The sequence below is a fragment of the Dendrobates tinctorius genome, unplaced genomic scaffold (assembly GCF_039654945.1).
Source record: "Dendrobates tinctorius isolate UK_male_01 unplaced genomic scaffold, ASM3965494v1 ptg000007l, whole genome shotgun sequence".
NCBI classification, from domain to species: Eukaryota; Metazoa; Chordata; class Amphibia; order Anura; family Dendrobatidae; genus Dendrobates; species Dendrobates tinctorius.
The window spans coordinates 36,471,713-36,494,616 of NW_027361675.1; the positions used below are offsets into that span (position 1 = coordinate 36,471,713).

The 22,904-nt window shown below is 40.5% G+C and overlaps 1 protein-coding gene across 2 annotated transcripts in view; it reads left to right on the forward strand.

Moving 5' to 3' along the window:
- Nucleotides 1-22,904, forward strand: part of USP32 (ubiquitin specific peptidase 32) — a 315,539-nt gene that overhangs the window by 34,332 nt on the left and 258,303 nt on the right. For both annotated transcript variants that reach the window (XM_073573376.1, XM_073573384.1), the window contains exon 2: nt 10,435-10,565. In XM_073573376.1, coding sequence (XP_073429477.1) covers nt 10,435-10,565 — 131 coding nt within the window. The remainder of the gene's footprint in view (nt 1-10,434; nt 10,566-22,904) is intronic.

Sequence of the window (22,904 nt, forward strand, 5' to 3'; positions counted from 1 at the left end):
TGGGCTGAAGAAGTGCTGTGTATAGTACAAGCGATCAGACGATCGCAGCTTCACGTCTTTTAAGGGGACTATTAAAAACAGTAAAGGGTGGAAAAAAAAGGTTCTTAAGAATAGAAACGCAGAATTACATTTTTTTTGGTTGCTGCAACGTCGCAATAAAATGCAATAATAAGTGATGAAATCATGGTATCAATAAAAGCTTCATCTCAGGGCACAAAAACTAAGCTCTCTCCCAGCCCCAAATCCTGAAAAATGGAAATGCAACGGGTCTCAAAAAATGGTGTCTAACGCAAAAAACTTTTTTCATACAAATTTAGAAATTTTTTTCTCACTACATAAAGTATAAACTATACATGTTTGGTATCTGCGTACTCATACTGACCTGAGGAATCATATTGCGGCTCAGTCTTACCATAGTGAACATGGTAAATAAAGAGTGCAAAAAAATAATTGTGGAATTTCTTTTTTTTTTTTCAACACACTTAGAATTTTTCCCCCGGTTTCCAGTCAAAAGTACAACTTGTCCCACAAAAACAAGCCCTCATATGGTAATATTGATGGAAATGTAAGAAACTTATGGCTCTCGGAAAAAGGGGAGGAAAAAATAAAAAAGAAAGAAAAATGGAAACTGGCCATGGGGTGAAGGAGGCAAGATCCATCATACAGATCCTTTTTATTTGCTTATTGCAATGGTTGTTACAAGGGGGTCTGACTTGCAGGATTCTGTGGGCGCATATCACTACATTGCATTATTACACTGTGAGCACCACCCTCTTGGTAAAGACCTTAAAAATTAGCATGCGCTAAATAGCATCTCTGGAATTGTTTAGCGGATTTTAAAAAATAAAAAAATAAAAAAAATAAAATATTCTGAGGAGCGGAACAAATAAAATATGAGCAAGCGCTGTCCACCTTTGACCTATTGACAGGTCCCTTTTAGGGTGCGTGGGCACCTTCACTGAGACCAAGATTCAATCTTGAATCTTAAACCACTTTTCCTAATTATATGTGTAATGATCTTGTTACTCCCAAGTCACTGGCATTGTGCAATACTGCTGAGCTCCGAGGTTTTCCGAATGTTTGGGGGAGTGCATGTACCAACAAGTCAATGATGATGTGAAAATGTGTGCTGCAGAGTGGAGCCATATCTCCTCCGCAGGTCTAGGTATAAGGGATGAGAGGACACGTACTGATCCACTGAGACTGGCTGTGAAATCCGACTGAGCTCCAGCCTTGTGACGTCCAAGTAGTTATTAATCATGTTGATAATGCCTTTTATCCATTTATTGAAGCTCAATTGATTTACCGTATTTAAAACTGAATTTTCATTTTTTTTTTTTTTTATTAAATAACTTTGTCAAGCATGGAAAGATATGGATCTTTTTCATAGTAAATCAAATAACTTTTTTAGGATATTTGTCTTCATTCCAGTAAGAAGGAAAAAAAAAAAAATTCCTCTAAGTGGCCTCCACACCACTTATTTTTCCCATGCATGTTTGCCTGCTTTTAGCTGCATTCATCTGTGAACATGCTCATTTGGAGTACAGATGATGGCAGTGAAAGGGTCAGAACATGTCTCCTCCTCTGAGTGTTCTCCTTATCACAGCAATCTCCCGCAGCAGGACTGGTGCATTGCTGATCCTGTCATTGCCATCATCTGTACTCCAAATGATAACCGTATGTTCTTAAATCAATGCAACCGAAGTCAGGCAAATAGACCAGGGCACAGCAGGGATTTCAGAGCCTTATGGATTTGTTTTTACTAGAATGAAGACCATTCCCTTGATAAAGTTATTTGCAAATTTTCAGTTTTAATGGTGAACAATATTATTTAAAAAATGAAGTTTTTAGTTACTCTTTAAATTGTGTTATGGCTGACTCTTCCCTACTGTAACATCCTTGATTGGAGAGAACTGTGATCCCAGCTATTTATCCCTTTAATTTCTGTGGCCATTTTGCAAATGAAAAGCAAGATTAGAGTCAAAAATCAATCACACAGTTTTGATTAAAAAAAAAATGTATTTTTTTATTTATATACCATAACATATTTATTTTTATTTATGGTTTATAACATATTGCCCTACAGGATGTATATTAATATAATGTCCCCTATTGACCAATTTATTACAATGTATATTTAGATTGTGAGCCCCACAAATTGAGCAAAGGATCTATGCGATAGTCAGAGCGCCAGCCGTAGCATGCAGCAGACATCTGGTGCGGATTCTGAATATTGGTGCTTATTGGTGGTCTTACAAGGGTTTATGTGTGAGGAATGATGGGAGTACTGTTTTGAATGGGTAAACCGAGGAGTTTCTGAGCGAAGCTTCCAAATCCTTTTTTTCACAGCAGTGACAAAACCCTACTGAGCAATTGTCAGTATTGACAACCAACGGATGCTCAGTAGCGCTAGGACTAATCCAGCCCCTGAAACAGACGTCACTGATCACATTTTGTTTCAGGGTGGGGACGGACACTCTGTCCATTACCTTTTTATGAGGTAAAACATGTTTTACCTCACAGAAAAAATGATCTGTGATCCCGTGCTGTAACGTCTGTATACTCTTTGCTTCCTCCCCTGCCCAGGAGATGTGGTATGATCAGACCATGTTCTTGTACGGTCAGACACGGCCATTACACAGTACACAGCAAGGGCACATTTATAAGATTATCTCAGCACAGGAACATTATATTTTTTTAACACCAATTGTGCAACTTATTTCAAGATCTATTACTTAAAATTAACTTTGTTCATAGGAAAACCCTTTAAGTTCATCTGCAGGCCATGGTAGGAAAGAGGTTGAGTTTATGGTGAGGTTGAAGCAAACCTATCGGGTCCGCTAGCCATGACAGCGAGTGCCGTGCTGTGAGCAGTGATTGTAATTGCTCTGGGCGCTTGTGCACAACTGAGAGCCTATGGCTCCCGGGAGATGTAGAGTTCATTTTCTACCGGATACCGCACTTTTGGTACAGTGGGCACTATTCCCCTGCAGATTAACCCTAAATATTCAGGTTAACAGTGTTATTCTATTTGTGAAATAATTAATACATGGCACTGTGCATTTTCTTTTGTTTTGACTGTTAGGCTATGTGCACACGCTGCGGTTCCGCTGCGGTTTTGGCCGCTGCGGATCTGCAGCAGTTCTGCAGACAGTGTACAGTAGCATGTTATCCTATGGGATTTACATTCTGCTGTGCACATGCTGCGGATTTGTAACTGCGGAAAAGCTGCGGTTTTGAGTCCACAGAAAGAAATATGTCACTTTTCTGCGGATTTTGCTGTGGTTTCCCATCTCCTCCATTGTAGAGGTGATAAACCGCAGGCCAATCCGCAAGTAAAACCGCAGGTCATTTTACCTGCGGTTTTACCTGCGCTTCCGCAGATACAAATCCGCAGCTTGTGCACATAGCCTTATAGGTTCACTTGTATTTACTTGCTTGCTCTCAAAAGTTTTTATGGCTTTAACTAAAAGAAAAAAAAAAAGTCTTCACATTCTCCACTATGTCAGTGTGCGAAAATTGGACTCCACTCAGATGTAATCTGAATGCAGTCCAATGATTTTTATGCACTCATTGACTATGGACAAGTGCAATCCTAATATCTAATCAAACTGGGAGACGCAGCAATTTTTTTTTCCAGATTTCCTTGATACGAGGAAAAAATGGATGTGCACAGCCCCATAGACTAAGATAGGTCTGAGTGCGATCCAATCTTTTGTTCGAAGGCACTCAGACCGATATGGTTGTCTGCACTAAGAATCATCACATGCTGGTTAATGCTGATTATTGTGACCGTTTCAAAGTTCCCTCAGAATTGTAGCTTGCTGGCACTTTATATACAACCCCCCCCCCCCTCCTTTTATAGCTTTGTATGCACCAGACAAATTTGCAGCCGAAATTCTGCACCAAATTTGGATCAGCAATTTTCAGTACTAACTTGTGCAAACATGGCTGTGGTTTCTGCTCCACAAATGCTGTTGATATACCATTGGTTTAACTCTCTGTATTGCAAAGGGGGAAAGCCAGTGTAAAAATCCACAGCATAAGTTGTGATGCAGATGTAAAAGCCACCGCACTGGTCTATGTGTGGGGTTTCGCTGCAATGGGTAGATTAAATTTTTCAACAAAATCTCATGCATAAAATTTGCTGCAAATTTGTTTCTATGCACATACCCTAATAGTCACAATTCTTAAAATCAAATACCGTAATAAAAAAATAGCAAAAAGGATAATTGGGTATATGGGATAATTGGAGGCTTGTACACATTATGTTAAACCATAAAGAAGAAAAGAAACTCAATGAAAATTAATTTTTTTCTTAAAAAAAATAAATAAATCTGAGTTGCATTGTGTGCGGTAAGTGCCATTTAGAAGAAAAGACACAACGGCACTTGCACAAATCTCCACTTGAAAAGCTCTTCTATTTCTGCGAACAACATTCAAGCTTGACCTCCATTCCCACCCTTCTGCGCTGGTCAATCGTTTCCCATCTCTTCCATAAAGTGCGTTTTTGTCTTAATCTAAATGGTAAACACACTTAAGATAGTGAGTCATTATTCATTTGTTGTTCATAAGCACATGTAGATTAAAGGAGCGGAATAAGCACAATTCAAGTGGATCCTGTATTTAAAAAAAACTGATCAATGTTTTATATTGACATATAAGCCTACGTTTAATACTCCTGTTTAAGAAACAAACCCTAAAAGGAAAATAATCATGGTTACCGGTTTGGACCATTCCTAAAGGTCTGTAGATCTTAGCCAATCCCTAAAGATCTGTTGACTGCAAGCCTGTAGGGACCCTCAACCATCAGCTACAGTTAGGTCCATTTGGACAGAGACAACATTTTTCTAATTTTGGTTCTAGACATTGCCACAATTAATTTTAAACAAAACAATGCAGATGCAGTTGAAGTTCAGACTTTCAGCTTTCATTTGAGGGTATCCACATTAAAATTGGATGAAGGGTTTAGGAGTTTCAGCTCCTTAACATGTGCCACCCTGTTTTTAAAGGGACCAAAAGTAATTGGACAGATAATTGTAAATAAAATGTTCATTTCTAGTGCTTGGTTGAAAACCCTTTGTTGGCAATGACTGCCTGAAGTCTTGAACTCATGGACATCACCAGACGCTGTTTTTCCTCCTTTTTGATGCTCTGCCAGGCCTTCACTGCGGTGGTTTTCAGTTGCTGTTTGTTTGTGGGCCTTTCTGTCTGAAGTTTAGTCTTTAACAAGTGAAATGCATGCTCAATTGGGTTGAGATCAGGTGACTGACTGGGTCATTCAAGAATATTCCACTTCTTTGCTTTAATAAACTCCTGGGTTGCTTTGGCTTTATGTTTTGGGTCAATGTCCATCTGTAGTATGAAACGACGACCAATCAGTTTGGCTGCATTTGGCTGGATCTGAGCACACAGTATGGCTCTGAATACCTCAGAATTCATTCGACTGCTTCTGTCCTGTGTCACATCATCAATAAACACTAGTGACGCAGTGCCACTGGCAGCCATGCATGCCCAAGCCATCACACTGCCTCTGCCGTGTTTTACAGATGATGTGGTATGCTTTGGATCATGAGCTGTACCACGCCTTCGCCATACTTTTCTCTTTCCATCATTCTGGTAGAGGTTGATCTTGGTTTCATCTGTCCAAAGAATGTTCTTCCAGAACTGTGCTGGGTTTATTAGATGTTTTTTTTTTTTTTTATCAAAGTCCAGTCTAGCCTTTTGATTCTTGATGCTTATGAGTGGCTTGCACCGTGCAGTGAACCCTCTGTATTTACTTTCATGCAGTCTTCTCTTTATGGTAGATTTGGATATTGATACGCCTACCTCCTGGAGAGTGTTGTTCACTTGGTTGGCTGTTGTGAAGGGGTTTCTCTTCACCATGGAGACTATTCTGCAATCATCCACCACTGTTGTCTTCCGTGGGCACCCAGGTCTTTTTGCATTGATGAGTTCACCAGTGCTTTCTTTTTCAGGATGTACCAAACTGTAGAATTTGCCACTCCTAATGTTGTAGCAATTTCTCGGATGGGTTTTTTCTGTTTTTGCAGCTTAAGGATGGCTTGTTTCACCTGCATGGAGAGCTCCTTTGACCGCTTGTTTCCTTCACAGCAAAACCTTCCAAATGCAAGCACCACACCTCAAATCAACTCCAGGCCTTTTATCTGCTTAATTGAGAATGACATAACGGAGAGATTGCACAATCCTGTCCATGAAATAGCCTTGGAGTCAAATGTCCAATTACTTTTGGTCCCTTTAAAAACAGGGTGGCACATGTTAAGGAGCTGAAACTCCTAAACCCTTCATTCAACTTTAATGTGGATACCCTCAAATGAAAGCTGGAAGTCTGAACTTCAACTGCATCTGAATTGTTTTGTTTAAAATTCATTGTGTTAATGTCTAGAACCAAAATTAGAAAAATGTTATCTGTCCAAATATATATGGACCTAACTGTATGAGTCTTCCATTCAGACGTCTGTGTTGCATGTACATGTTCTATCCGTAATGTTCATAGACACCACATGTGCCCATTATAGTCTATGGGGCTGTTAGCATATCCGTGTGTTTTCATAGACTGTGATCCATTCAAAATTCATGGAGACATAGTTGTTTTATTCACTCAACCAGATGAAAAGTTCCGATTCCCGCCTGTGGAGCTGTGAAAAACCGTTATGGCACAAGGATGGCATCAGTGTACGCAGTGTGTGTGGTGCATGATAAACATTGCGAGGGATAGGAGAAGCTTCACCATTTATTTATCCAATTTCCAGAAACGCTGACACGTATACCATTTTAACACACTTTGCTTGACCGGTTTTTCTAAAGCCTTGGTGTAGACAGGGCATCTCCTAGTACTGAATATGAGCCATTTCCCTCTGTGAAAGTGATTTGTCATAATGCTGTTATAATGCTGTAAGCCGCTTACAGCAGGTTTTTTTACAGGCCTCATGTTGCATTGCTTTTGAGAGCTGTCTACTGAAAATAAACTGCTGTTGCTTTATTAGTATTCCGGAGCTTCATTGACGATCTCTCTGTGCATTTTTGCTTCTGCGGAGCTTATAATTTGCCTCTTGAGTAGCGTTGTTACACTCGTTTTGTGAAAGAATTGTCAAGATGTTTGTAGTGGTGTTGACTTGCTTTATGTGACTGTTGCGTTATTGGATTACTTTTGTTGTGTAAGTAGGTGGCAAATTTTGCTACCATCCAACAATCAATGTATCTACTGGATTTACATTTCGTGACCTAACCATTTTTCTAATATCTTATAATATAACATTATGGGGACCCATTTTTTTTCCCTCACCTATACTAGCAAGCTATCTCCTTGCAATTGCAGATCTCAGAGTGATATATGGATTTGTAATTAGTTGGACTTTTGACTCAACACTTTTATGGCTCTGTGAGCCCCAGCTTGTCATCGACTTGTCTTTCATGAGTCTAAGCTGAGGCGTAATGGCTACGGGTTAAAAGACGTTGGTGTGCCCCCAACTCGGACAGCGTATGTTTACAACTGCAGAGGCACATCTTAATTAAGGCTAGGTTCACATTTGCAGATGGCCGAGCTGCAGACTTCCTCCATGAAGCTCCGTCCACTGCCGCACCTCCTCCGGTCAGCTCCGCCTACGTCTGCTTGCGGTCTGCATACTTATCTTTAACATTGGGTATGCAGGTCATGCGGATGTATGCGGATGCTTCCGCATGTGTCGTTTTGACGATGTGGCGACCGGCGGCGAACTCAACAAGTTGGAATTTGATGCAGTCGCCGCTTCAGCAAAACAACGCATGCGGAGACATCCGCATACATCCGCATGACCTGCGTACCCCATGTTAAAGATAGGTACGCAGGCCGCATGCAGACGTAGGCGGAGCTGACCGGAGGAGGTGTGGCAGTGGGCGGAGCTTCAAGGAGGAAGTCCGCAGCTCGGCCATCTGCAAATGTGAACCTAGCCTTAGACGGACTCCCATGTATCCTAAATAGCTGTGAAGTGGCAAGATGGTCCCCTTTTGGGTGACTTCACAGGTATCAGAGCCTGAAGCGGTTAACAGAAGATGAATGACTGAACACATGCACAGCAAGTTGTTTTGACATGGCAGTGCATATGTTAATTTTTTTTTAACATTTATTGAGCTCTTTTGCGCCTTGCTATTGGCAGGTACGACATTACTCTGCGTATGTGGTGCTTTACACTGTAGAATGGTGCAGAACCTGTTCACGAAGTTTCAAAATAGCCTTGTTGCCATTACACAACCAGTACTATACATTAGTCTGTGTGTAGAAACACATGATTTGGGGATAACATGTTAGTATATAAAACACTTCAGAATGTAGTAATATTGGTGATTTTCAGGTCCAGCAAGTCCATCTGTTTTGTTTACATGCTTTAGGGGACAATGTTCAGAACAGCAACAAGCGCTGTGTAGTATTATGGTCGAACCAATTTTTTTTTTTGAATGATCATACTGCATTGGGACATCTATGTATATCTTAAGGGTCCCGTTTCACTTAGCGAAGCACCAGCGATCCCGACAACGATACGACTTGGTTGGGATTGCTTGTGCGTCGCTAAATGATCTCTTCAGCGACGCAGCAATGATCCAGCGATCAAACACAGCGATGCGTGCTGGCCAGCGGGACGCCGACGACGAAAAAATGGCCCAGGACATTCCTGCACGATCAGCGATATCCAGCAGGGGGGGCCGGTCGCTGCTGCGTGTCACATGTAGTGAGTTCGCAGGCGAGATTGCTGTTGCCTCACAAAATCGGTGACGCATTAGCGATCTCGCTATGTGAGACGGGGCCTTGTTGGCAATCACATGTCGTGATAGGTTTTGTTAGGACCGGGCCCTTGTTGGCAATCCTTGTAAAATTGTCTGCTCTGCTGGTCAAAAGAAGGCTCTGCCTGTTGACGTTGAATTGAATTCCAGGATGTTTCCACCTGTTGGTAGTGGAAATCCCCTTAACCTTAGCATTTTTACGGAGCATTAAAATACAGTTGTGCTCAAAAGTTTACATACCCCGGCAGAATTTTTGCTTTCTTCGTCTTTTTTCAGAGAATATGAATGATAACACCAAACCTTTTTCTCCACTTATGGTTAGTGGTTGGGTGTAGCCATTTATTGTCAAAACTTTGTTTTCTCTTTTTAAATCATAATGTCAACCCAAAACATTCAAATGACCTCAAATCAAAAGTTCTCGTACTCTGGTGATTTTGGCCTGATAACATGCACAGAAGTTGACACAAATGGGTTTGAATGGCTAATAAAGGTAACATTCTCACCTGTGACCTGATAGCTTTATGCACACGCACTGATTACAAGCACAGTGTGTTTCTGAGAATCAAGACAGACTCTCGCATCTTTCATCCAGCCACTGACATTTCTGGATTGTGGGTCATCGGGAACGCAAAAGAATTGTCAGCGGATCTACAGGAAAAGGTAGTTGAACTGTATAAACAGGATAGGGATACAAAACGATATCCAAGGAATTGATATTGCCAGTCAGCAGCGTTCAAACTGTGATTAACAAATGGAAAATCAGGCGTTCTGTAAAAACAAAACTCACTGGCAGGTAGACCAACAAAAATTTTGTCCGCAACTGCCAGGAAAATTGTTTGGGATGTAAAGAAAAACCCACAAATAACATCAGCTGAAATACTGGACTCTCTGAAAACTAGCAGTGTGGGTGTTTCAAGATGCACAAAAAGGAGGCACTTGAAGAAAAATGGGCTGCGTGGTCGAGTCGCCAGAAGAAAGCCATTTCTGCGCAAATGCCACAAAGTATCTCACCTACAATACGCAAAACAGCACAGCGACAAGCCTCAATACTTCTGGAGTAAGGTAATTTGGAGTGATGAGACCAAAATTGAACTTTTTGGCCACAACCATAAGCAAGGCCTATGATGAAAGGAACACCATTCCTACTGTAAAGCACGGCGGTGGATCGCTGAAGTTTTGGGGATGTGTGAGCTATAAAGGCACATAAAACATAGTTGAAGGAAAGATGAATACAGCATGTTATCAGCAAATATTGGAGGTAAATTTGGAATCATCAGCTGCGCATGGGACATACTTGGACGTTCCAACATGACAACTATTCAAAACACAAGGCCAAGAAATGGCTTCACCCAACCACTAACCATGAGTGGAGAAAAAATTTTTGTGTTAGCATTCATATTCTCTGAAGAAAGCCAAGAAAGCAAAAATTCTGCCGGGGTATGTAAACATTTGAGCACAACTGTATTTTAATGCTCCGTAAAAATGCTAAAGTTAAGGGGATTTCTTAGCTTAAATTTTTAGTGTATTTTGATTCTAATCACTGAACAGTACATGTCTGAGAGCAAATGATCCAGTTCTTCACCTTTTATGTATTAAGTGTTCAGTCATTTTTTTACAATATTGTAGGATTAAGTGGCTGATTTTCTTTCATTCTAGTGACGGATGTTGAATTAAAGCGGCTGAGAGATGCTTTCAAACGAACGTGTGGTGGCCCTTCTTATTATATGAGTCAACAGTGCTTCATCAGAGAAGTGTTAGGAGATGGAGTCCCTCCAAAAGTTGCAGAGGTAAGACACTATTGTGTTATGGTATGTTTTCTTCTTTTTCTTTATCAATGTCTTTTTGTTCCATACTTACAGGTTGGGTTCCTTACAAGTAATTATAGCAGAAGATTGCCTTTCTGACTTTCCAAGTTTATTGTGGTCAGCTGTTAGCAGCCTGAGCATAAACATTGGAGGAGAGTAAAGTCTAGCAAGATGGATTATTAATCCTTTGTTCTTCCCAGATGTTACTGGCTATCAGAGCAATAAACTTGCCTTAATTGGGCACTTGCAATGCAAGATAATCGTGAATGAGTGTTATTAAAGGGAACCTGTCACCAGTTTTTCCTTGTGTCAACTAAAACTATAACCTTAATCTGCCCCTGTGCTGTAGTTCATCAATGGTTATATAAGTCCCTAACTCCCCACCTCCTGTTTACCCCACATAAAACAATGCGCAATAACTCCAAAAAGTTTGTTAATCCTGTCGGTCTGGACTGATAGGCGTTGTTTCTGTGGTATCCATCTCTCCTCAGGCTTCTCTATACCATGCTCCTCCTGTAGCCGGGCGAAATCTTGCGCCTGCGCAGAGAAATTGCAGACTCGCACCTGCTCCCTTTGATCTGCCCTATCGCGGGCAGAGCCTAAAGCATAACTGTGCATGCACACTTGCGTTTTCAGCCCCATTCGCCTGGCTATGTGGATGACACAGAAGGAGTCATCCATGTCATTTACAGCAGAAGGATGGCTATCAGCAGTCTGGAGGAGGGATGGAAACCACTGAGACGACGACTATTGAACCGACCAGCAGGATTAACATACAGCGTGGGAGAACTTCAGAAGTTTTTTTGAGAATATACAGTGAGAGTCCTGGGGTTATATAGCCATTGATGGACTGCAGCACAGGCGCAGATTAAGGTCATAGTTTTAGTTGACACCGTACAAAACTGATGACAGGTTCCCTTTAAAAGTGCGTATGTTATGATTATCTTGCCCTGTAAAGAGGCTAACAATCATCCAAAAAATTATTAAATAATGGTGGGGATATAAGGAACTGGCAAGTTCAATTTTGGACTGACGATCCATTTGTTTTCTAAGAGATAAGATGTTACCATAAATGTCTCATAGAGAAGACAGGAGATCTTAGCAGTGCGAGCACTCCTGTGTATGGGGAGTCGAGCAAGATGGCTTCCTGCCAAACGATCGGCTAAACCATTGTTCATCCAACAATTTATCTACTGTGTATTGTGGGATTTAGAAATAGACGTGTGTGCCTACCTGAGCCGAGTGCACAAGTTTGATGGAGTTTGGAAAAGAATAGTGTCAAGATGAATGGGCTTGGCCTATTAAAGACTTACTCAGTTTGGGAAAAGTCTACATTAACTAAAGATATAATAAATTAGTCATTTCTTGCTATTTTTCCTGCTGTCATACTGTATGTATACATTTTTGGATAGCTGATTAATTGTGAGACGTGAAGAATAGCTGTGGGTCAGCTATTGATGTTTGGAAGGGATTGTACAGGGTTCGAAAAACACGGCTCCTCTTTCATAAAATAGTGCCTCCCCTGTCCACAGGTTGTGTTTGGTATTGCTTCTCGACAATGGAGTCAAGCTACCATACTATACAAAACCGATGAGCAGGTATGTCTGTTTCTGGAAAATAAGTAGCCTTGTTTTTTCGATTCTATGGAAACCTTTTGGGACAAATGTGGTGGTTGCACTGGATATCGCAAATACAGAATCAACTGTTTGTGGACCTGCAAAGCAGATGAAAGATTACTCACCACTGTGCACTGTACAAATCTTACTGTGAAGTACTTTACTAATAGTTGTGATAAATTGGAATGTATGACGGACTGCTGATCATCTAGTTATCCAGGCAGCAGCTTGCTGTATTCATAGCTTTCTTGACTAGTCGGTCTGTTACTGCTTCTCTTCCAGGATAAGAACTACCATTTTGATTATTTTTCCTATAGTTATTTCTCTGTTCGCTGCGAATTATCTAGGATATTGCCGAAATAAAAAAGAAGCATCCAGCGCATCCCCTGTGGAGCTGTGCAGACGCTCTTTATGTTCCTATAGACGCTTTAATTGAATACATTCATCTCACACGCGCTTTAAATGCAAGTTCGTCATACATTTACCACATGGAGTTGTCTGGAAGGGGACAGAAATGGGATTGATTATGTTACAAAACCATTTCTTAAAGAGTTGTCCGAGTTGAAGAAATGAGACTAGCTGCAGGAAATGTTTATAAAAATAAAAACCATTACTCACCTGCTAACGGCGGTCTGAGGAGTAAAGCTTCTCCTTCTGGAGAGCGTAGGGAGACTTATTGGCCATGCAATGTTCCCCTGGGATTTTAAATATGCACATATACTCTTCAGAGAGGACGAGACAGTTAATATTGAACCTTTTAAAGGGCCTTGCCATTTGACTTAAGCCATGCCTTGACCCATGTTTTGGGTCATTTAAATCCTATGTCCAGGTCCTTTTAATGGGTCAATATAGACTTTTAGGATTGCTACATGCATTCGATGGCACTAGAGTTCCTGTCCTCTTCCCTATGAAGAGGCTATTTGAATATGTAAATTCTCAGATGAGAATTGCATGAACAGTAAAGGCCCTTTTACATTTAGTGATGCACCAGCGATCCGACCAGCGATCCGACCCGGTCAGGATCGCTGGTGCATCGCTAAATGATCGCTATTGAGCTTTCATACAGAAAGATCTCACAGCGATGCAGCAGCGACGCAGCACGCGATACTCACCTTTCACACACAGCGATCCTGACCTCCTCCCGCCCGCGTCCAGCGTCGCTTGTCGTCACAGCAGGAAGTCTCAGCAGGAAGCGCCCGACGAGAAATGGAGCCGGACATTCTCGCGCGATCAGCGATGGACAGCGGGGGAGCCGGTCGCTGGTAAGTATCACACATAGCGATATCGCTAGCAATATCGCTATAACGTCACAAAACCAGTGACGTTTTAGCGATATTGCTAGCGATATCGCTTAGTGTAAAACCCCCTTAAGTCAACCGATGTTGATTTGATGCTCTCCAGCAGGAGAAACTTTATATATTATTCAGCCAAATTAGTTCTCCTGCTTTGTACTGATAAGGGGCAAAAAGCTGCAAATTGAGTCTATGGTTTGGCTTCTTATCCTACGTTTTAAAGTGACTTAAAAGATGCAAATGATGAATCGTGAATATATGGGTTTATAGGGAGAGAAATGTTAGTCTAGCTGAGCTGGTGGGATTAAGTTGGTGGGATAATGCATCTTAGACTAGTGACCTAGTCCCCAGGATAATGTTTCAGAGTAAAATATAGATGTTTGTAAGGCAGCAGCTGGTCTCTGATTCTGCCCATGGTTTGGGAGTCCGCTTTTATGGGGTTTTACATGAATTATTTTTTGCTAGTGCAAGAGGATTGGGTTAAAATATTTAATCCACAATATTCATCTGCCACTTCTCCAGCTATGCGTCAATTTTTGTTGACAGTGCACATAACCGCTGCAGCTAGTCAGAGTGGATGTAATTTGCTGTTGACCTCACCACTGTAGCCTTTCGGGAAGGAACAGAAGCAGCGTTGCAGTGGAGGTGAGTATAATTGATAATGCTATTTATATTTCTAGAGCAGGCAGATGGATGTTGTAAAAAGATTACTCAAACGGTTTCATGTACTTGAAGCTGTTTTTTCCACTTTAGCTATTACAAGCGAAAAATGCACAGCGAAACCTAAGCGTAAAAGGCTGCTGATTGAATGGTCCTTTGGCTTATTACATGTGATCCATGTAGTTAGGTGATCATGGTTTACAGAAGAGATCTTGACATTGATGCCTGCAGTTTGTCTTCTGCGTCATTTTGCTTCCTTGTTAACTTGATGACATCATTGGTCTCCTCTGCTGTAGAATTTTGACATTTTAATATCAAATTCTGCAGCACCTCCAAAAATCTCCAGCGGAATTATATGTAACCTGAGGACTGGATTTACATTTACTGTTCTGTATTGTGTTCCAGTGCAAAATTTGTCCTAAAAAAAACTGCACCAAGTAGGCAACATTATCTGGGAACTGGGAGCCATTGCACCTAGAGTTTATTTTTTATGTAAAATTTTCAACTTCTGCTTTAAGTGATTATATATGTATTGTAATATTGAGACCCCCTACTAGAATGGGCTACAAATAATTATCAATATCGGACAGTGCTTTCCAACTTGGGGCATCGCAGCTGATCCGATTAGTGAAGGTGCCATGGACCTCCAGCTAGTGCCATGTCATAAGAATAGACTACCAATATTATAATTCTGGAAACCGCCTTTAAAGAATGCCAAAAACAATGTAAACTGTGTGTGTAGCCTAAATAAATTGCCTCAATTTTGTGATAATTGGTTTTACAATAGATTAAACATTCTAAAGGTTTATATGTAAAATGGCTTCATGCAGCCTATCACTGATGTAATACATCATACTTTTTTGTCTAATTTGAATAGTGTATTTGTTCTCTAAAATGGGATTTTGCCACTTAACCTGAGAGAAGCATAATGTAGAGACAGAGACTATGATCCCAGCACTGTCACTTACTGGTCTGCTTGGTGTAGTTCTGATAAAAATCCCTGTTTTATCACTGGAGTACTAGTAAACCTGTTATGTGGGCCATACACGCCCCCACCACTGATTGGCAGCATTCTGCCTGTGCACACACAGTAAGCTGCCAATCAGTGTTGTGGGCGGGGTTATGCAGAGCTCAGCTTTCAGAGAACTGTAAGATCTGTAGCAGATAAAACTGATTTTTATCAAAACTGCAGCAAGCTGTAAAGTTGTAAATGATAAGTTGCTGGAATCGGGGTTTCTACCGTTATATTCAGATCAGATGAGGTAGCAAAAACCTGATGACAATTTCCTTTCAAAGGACTAATGTGGCCATACTCAAGAGGTGAACTGTTCTGATCATATACAGTCTACACATACATTCTGGGGCGTGTTCATAATGAGAAGGTATTGTACATGTGTCCTGCGACCTCCAGACACACAGGTGTCTGATAACCGCTAACTCCCCTCTCCGCCAGCTCGCTAGTTTACCCACAGGTGTATGGTTGCTTTTATTGTTCTTCTTTCACTTTACTAAAGATGCATTAAGATCACTATAACCTTGATCATGTGTATCAGATATTTTATGGAAAGTCAGATGTTTTCAGGGGGCATTGAATGCTTAAAAATAGGACACACCTTACAGCTTGCAATAAATTATGAAAAAATTCATAACTGTGATTTTTTTTTTTTTTTAATGTAAGTCTTGATCGAGTCCGATGGAGTAATATGAACCTAATTCATTAAGGGGCATATTCATCTTCCAGCTGCCCATCAGAAAATGTACAATTGTACTCCAGTCGTGGAGCTGATTTTTTTTTTTTCTATAAAAGGCTTTATAAATTAGTAATTCCATCGAGCAACCATACCTTCACCAACTAGGCTCCATACGCTATTAAAGAAAAGTAGGAGGAGCTTTTGTAAAAATTCAGAAACATGCAAATATTTGCAAAACTACCCGTCGCACAAAAATGTGTCTTTTTAAAGCCAGTTTTCTGGTGTAAATTGCTCCTCATTGTGTTTTACACAGTTTCTACAGCAACATGCAATTGGTGGATTTATGTGTTGGATAAAATTTAATATTTTTTATTTAAATGCAGATTTATAGTAGTATAGCTCCATGGATTCTTTCCAGGGCCGTATTTGCTTTGTATTTTTTATAATGCAATATGCGCGGGCAAAAGCTAATAAATTATGAACTGAGTCATATAATTTTTACTGCGAAACATAAACTTACTCCCAATTTTATTGTGCTTCTACATAATTTTCAAATTAAAATAAAATGTAAATTTATGTTTCAAACATTTGGGTCGTGAAATTGGAAGAATTTATTGGTAGAAACACGTGTCCTGCATTGCAGCAGACATTGGCATATTTTTTTTGTCGGCAGCTTTTTAAATTTATTCACTTTTTCGCATTCACCTAGCTGATAAAAAAAATCAGCAGCTAAATATAACTGGGTCCTAAAAGTATCATCTTCATTGTGACCTTGTGCAAATTGCCTGTAGAGAAAGAGGGTGGCAGCCATCATTATGCGACTTGTACTTTTTCTTACATTGTTTGTTAGCAGGTGGATATTTAAGGACAGATCTTCTCCAACAAAAGTTGTGATTCTTGCTGTTTCCTTGTGTTGCCTAGCAGATAACAAGAAATGTTAGAAATAAATGTAAGTGTGCTAACTAGAACAGACAGGAAATGGAACATTATTGAATATACAGTAGCTATGTATGTATAGCACTATATAAATGTTTAGGTTTTTTATATAGAACTCCACCTAATATAGGGGTTTACATATTGTAACAATTATAAAAGACAGTGCGGTACAAGCAAGGAAAACAGTGGATTTACATTCCATATTAAAGAGATTGTCCACTACTTTTACATTGGTGGCCTATCCTCAGGATAGGTCGTCAATGTCTGATCGGTCGGGGTCTGACACCCAGTACTCGTTTACCGAGCTGCTCTATCTACTTGTAGTGGCTGAGGCTTGGTACTACACATCTGCCTCCTATTCAAATCAATAGGAGGTGGATGTGCAATACCCCACGGCAGCTACTTCAAAGTAGACATAGCAGCTCCCTCAGCAAGTGAGTACTTCCAGCCAGCGGGTACAAACACTGATACCGGCTGATCAGTGTGGGTGCCAGGAGTCTGACCCTGGCCGATCAGACCTTGAATAACTATCCTAACAATAGGCCGTCAATGTAAAAGTAGTGGACAACCTCTTTAAGTAGGATCCCTAGCAATTGGGTCTTACAGAAGGGCAAAGATGCATGCTGTACATGTAGCTACAACCTACATAGATTAATGGGTAGAATCTCACCAAATTTTTGTGCAACTCTTTTTCAAGATTTAGGCTAGACTCGGCAAAAACGTCAGCTTTTTCAAAGTGGGTGGAACTTTGCTGGGACACAGGGTGTGACTGAGCAGAGCCAACAAATGAGTTACTGTATATTTATGCCAAAAAAGTGGCGTAAATTATGACATAAATGTTCTCCCATCAACAAGTTGAATACATGTCCTATTGTGGTATATTGCAGCTAAAGGCTGCACCAAATTCGTTAAGATTAATATGCCTTTTAATAAATTGGGGCAGCATGGTGGCTCAATGGTTAGCACTGGGGTCCTGTGATCAAATCCCACCAAGAACACCATTTGCAAGAAGTTTATGTTCTCCCTGCGTTTGCGTGGGTTTCCTCCCACTGGAATTTAGATTGAGAGTCCCAATACGGACAGCGCTGTGGAACATGATGGCGAAACATAAGCATAATTTGTGCATTTTAGTCCAATGTACTGTTTAACACATTGACCGCTGACGTCATTATAGTCACTGACTGGTGGCAATCTGCTGAAGACATTACTGAGACACTGAGTGAAAGTCCCAAGGGCGCTAATATTGTTCATATAATACTGTATAATTTTGATTCAGTGGGGTACGTATGTATCAGAAAGCAGTGCTGCCCATTGTGTTGGTTGGTGAATGCAACCCTCTTCTCCCACTCTTGACAAACTGATGGCAATACCGCAGAAGAAATGCTAGCACAGGCTTCCAGTATCTGTTGTTTCAAATGCTGCACATCTCGTATCTTCACAGCATAGACAATTGCCTTCAGATGACCCCAAAGATAAAAGTCTAAGGGGGTCAGATCGAGAGACCTTGGTGGCCATTCAACTGGCCCACGATGACCAGTTCACTTTCCAGGAAACTGTTCATGTAGGAATGCTCGGACCTGACACCCATAATTGATGGTATGGTGTGATATATGGGGTACAAAGATAGTGGGGGAATTCATCAATGGAAACCTCAAGGCCACTGGATATCTGAAATTGCTACTTGATAATGTGTTGCCCCCTTTATGCACTGAAGATGGCACGGTCCGAGTTTTTCCAGCAAGATGGTGCACCACCACATTATGGGTGTTAGGTCTGAGCATTCCTGCAAGGAATCTGACCCCCTTAGACTAGCATTTCTTCTGCAGTGTTATGGGTGCCAGGTCTGAGCATTCCTACAAGGAATCTGACCCCCTTAGACGCATTTCTTCTGCAGTGTTATGGGTGTCAGGTCTGAGCATTCCTACAAGGAATCTGACCCCCTTAAAATAGCATTTCTTCTGCAGTGTTGCTATCAGTGTGTCAAGAGTGGGAGAAGAGGGTTGCATTGACAATCCAACACAATGGGCAGCACTTTGAAGACATTTTATAAGTGGTCATAAACTTGTAAATAACTCATGAAAGAAAAAAGTTACGTTAAAACCAAGCACACCATTGTTTTTCTTGTGAAATTCTCAATAAGTTTGTGTCACGTGACCGTCTTCCAATTGGAAAAAATAAAGTTGGATCCAAAATGGCCAACTTCAAAATGGCCACCATGGTCACCACCAGGGCTGTGGAGTCGGGAGTCGTGGAGTCGGAGTTAGTTTTGGTCGGAGTCGGTAGAAATGTACCGACTCAGACTCCAGCTTTAAAAAAAATGTATTAATATTTCATAATTGAACTTTCATATGAATTTTATAAATGTTACTCAAATATATATGTTCTATCAAACTATGAACAACAGTGATAAGCAGTTCTGCTGGAGATAGAGACATTTCTTACTTCTTGTGTGTCACTGTTCTCCACTGCCCTTATCTAATCTTATACTTGGTTAACCTCATGCTGCCCCAACCCCCCTACTTACAATGTATGAAACTGAAAGTGAAAATGTGTTGCAAATTCTTAGTAGTAAAGCTCCTCCTCTAGACTAGATCATACTAGGTGTGCGTCTTCCAAGCATCTCACAGCTGCCTGCTACTCAGAAGAGGAAGACTGTAAGAAGTATTATCCTTTCAACAAACTTTGCATCAGTTAACTGTGAGTACATGAGGAATAATAACAGTATTACTGACCACTATATCAGTTGTACGACCTGGCAATAATTTTGTACAATTGTTTTTAGGAAAAACAATTGTCATTTGGATTGTGAATGCAGAATTAAAAACCAGAGAACGTCAAAGAAGCATCACATTAAATCAGCTGTATTTGAACATTTCACCATCACTCAAGATAGAAAACATTATGTCTGTCAGTGTATGACAAATGATCCAGACGAAAACAAATGCTGTGAAGCCAAGATGAGTGCATATTCAGGCAAAGATAAAAATGCTCCTACCAGAGCTTCTAATCTAAAGAGACATTTACAGCGCTTTCATCCAGAAGTACTGAAAGCAGTGGATGAGAAAGACTGCATTCAAACCAATGAACCAGTGCCCAGCTCTTCCAGCCAAACAAAGGAGCAGAGAACTTTGCAGCCATCAGTTGCAAGATATTTTGTCAGTGACAAAGTTACTGTTACAATGACAGTAGATACATTTAAAAAACAGATCATAGAGCTTGTTGTAAAGGATAGTGTGCCTATTTCATTATTTTCACGACCAGCTTTTATGTGTCTGAATGGGGAAATGGCCCGCAAGCTTGGTGTTTCTCTGGAGAGAGAGAGTATTAGAAAATTAGTAATCGAAGAAGCTTGTAAACAAAAGGAAGAACTTAAAAAAACTCTCAAGGGACGCTTTCTGTTTCTTAAAATGGATGCCTGCACACGTCACAGAGTGAACTATTTTGCCATCAATGTCCGATTTGTTTGTGACAAAAATGAAATAGTTACCAAGACATTGGCAGTAAAAGACACCAAAGCTCATCACGCCAGTGAGTTTCTCCAGGTCTTGGTGGAAAAGGTTCTGCAAGACTATGAACTTAAAAAAGAGCAAGTTCTTTCTGTCGTAACTGACAATGCTTCAAATATGATAAGTACTATTAAGCTAATGAATGAGAGTAATGATGGTGACCAGCAGCTAGAAGAACATTCTGGGTCCACAGACACAGAAATGTTTGAAATAGAGGAACACAGTATTGTAACTGAGGAGCAAACTGAAGTTGCTTCAGATGAACAGCAACATGATAGTTTAGATGATCTTGTTGAAACTGTGTCAATATGTTCTTTCATTCATCACATGCGCTGTGTTGTGCATACGCTACAGCTGGCTATAAGAGACAGTCTGCAAGAAGGACATGCTGCTGCACTGATTGGCAAGGTGAGAAAATTGGCTACTGTTGCCAGAACCCCTAAAGTTGACTCAATTTTGAAGAGATGTGCTGGAAAAGGGGAAATTATTGATCAAGCCACACGATGGGGCAGTACTTACTTAATGATTCAGCGATTGGTTGAACTGAAAACCTTTCTTGTAGACATGGCTAACCCTCAACTGACGCTAAATGAAAGTCAGTGGAATCAGGTGACTGAGCTGGAAAAATTGCTAGAGCACCCATTTACAGTGACTAAAAAATTACAAGCAGAGGACTTAACTCCAGGTATTTTCTTAAAGGAGTGGAAGAACCTGATGTTTCGCCTGTCCCAAAGAGGAGGGTTAATTGCAAGTGGCATTGCTACATCAATGAAACGGAGAGAGGAGCTACTATTACAAAATAACATTCTTTTGGCAGCTGTTTATGTAGACCCAATGCATCGGATTCTTCTAGATGATCACCTACTAAGTAAAGGAAAAGAAGCTCTGTTTGAAATAGCAGTAAGGATGAAAGGGTTGCAGAACAGTCAGAAGGAACAAGAAGAATTTAGTTGTCCTGCCACATCTTCACCCTCATCATCAACTGATGAATTTAATTTCGAAAAATATTTGGATCACAAGGACCGTGCAAAGCGTTCCCGCATAGAAGAAGAGTCATCCCCATCAAGGAACACAGCCAGTACATTTCAGCAGAATTTTTCATGTGCACTAAAAGAAATTGAGAAATTTGATCGTTCATCAAAAATAACAGTGCAACAAGCGATTCCTCTGTATCCTGACATTGTCAGAGATGTTGCCCGAGTGGTTAGTGCTTTGCCACCAACACAAGTTAGTGTAGAGAGGTTGTTCTCTGCTCTCAAAATAATTAGATCAGATTTGAGGGCATCCATGAAGGAGGATCTGACAGAGGCAATACTTTTTCTGAGGACAAATTTATAGATTTCTTCTTATTAACTGCATAAAAGTGTTTATTGCATATTTACTTACAGTTTAGAAAAGTTTATAAAAGTTATTTGCTATATTCTAATTGTATTCTAATAAATGTAGTTTTTGCTCTAAGTGGTCTGATTACTTATATGATGGTGAGAAACTGAATAAGCACGATGTTTAATATTTTACAACAGTAAATTTGTTGTTATGAATTGGCCATTTATGAAGGAGTCGGAGCCGGAGTCGGAGCCTGGTAAAATCCAGGAGTCAGAGTCGCAACTGTGGCTTACCGACTCCACAGCCCTGGTCACCACTCATCTTGAAAAGTTCCCCCCTCCCATATACTAATGTGCCACAAACAGGAAGTTGATATCACCAACCATTCCCATTTTATTTAGGTGTAGCCATATAAATGGCCCACCCTGTAGATATACTGAGAATGAGGTACACACAGGAGTACTCAATTTACTAATTATGTGACTTTTGGAGGCATGTTATTTAGGATTTTATATGAAATCATTCGAAAACCATGTATGAGTTCCTTTACACTTGACATATACTTGCTACTTTGGGTTCATATATTACATAAGATCCCAATAAAATAAATTTAAGTTTGTGTGTGTAATGTGAAAAGATGTGGCTGTGGAAAAGTTCACAGGGGAATACTTCTTCAAGGCACTGTGTGTATGATCTTTACATACCGTATATACTCGTGTATCAGCCGACGCCCCCCTAATTTTGCCACAAAAAACTGGGAAAACATAATAATCTTTATTTTTATATAGGGCTAACATATTCCGCAGCTCTTTACAGCTTTCACACATTATCGCTGTCCCCGATGGGGCTCACAATCTAAATTCCCAGTATGTCTTTGGAATGTGGGAGGAAACCGGAGTAACCGGAGGAAACCCACGCAAACACGGGGAGAACTTACAAACTCCTTGCAGATGTTGTCCTTAGTGGGATTCGAACCCAGGACTCCAGCGCTGCAAGGCTGCAGTGCTATCCACTGAGCCACCATGCTGCCCATTGACTAACGTATAAGCCTAGGGTTGAAAATGCAGCAGCTACTGGTCAATTATAAAAATAGATACCAATAAAAGTAAAATTAATTGCGACATCAGTAGGTTAAATGTTTTTGAATATCCATATTGAATCAGGAGCCCCATATAATGCTCCATACAGTTCATGATGGGCCCCATAAGATGCTCCATACAAAATACACCCCATATAATGCTGCACAAAGGTTAATGCCCCCATAAGATTCTCCATAGAATAATATGCCCCATAT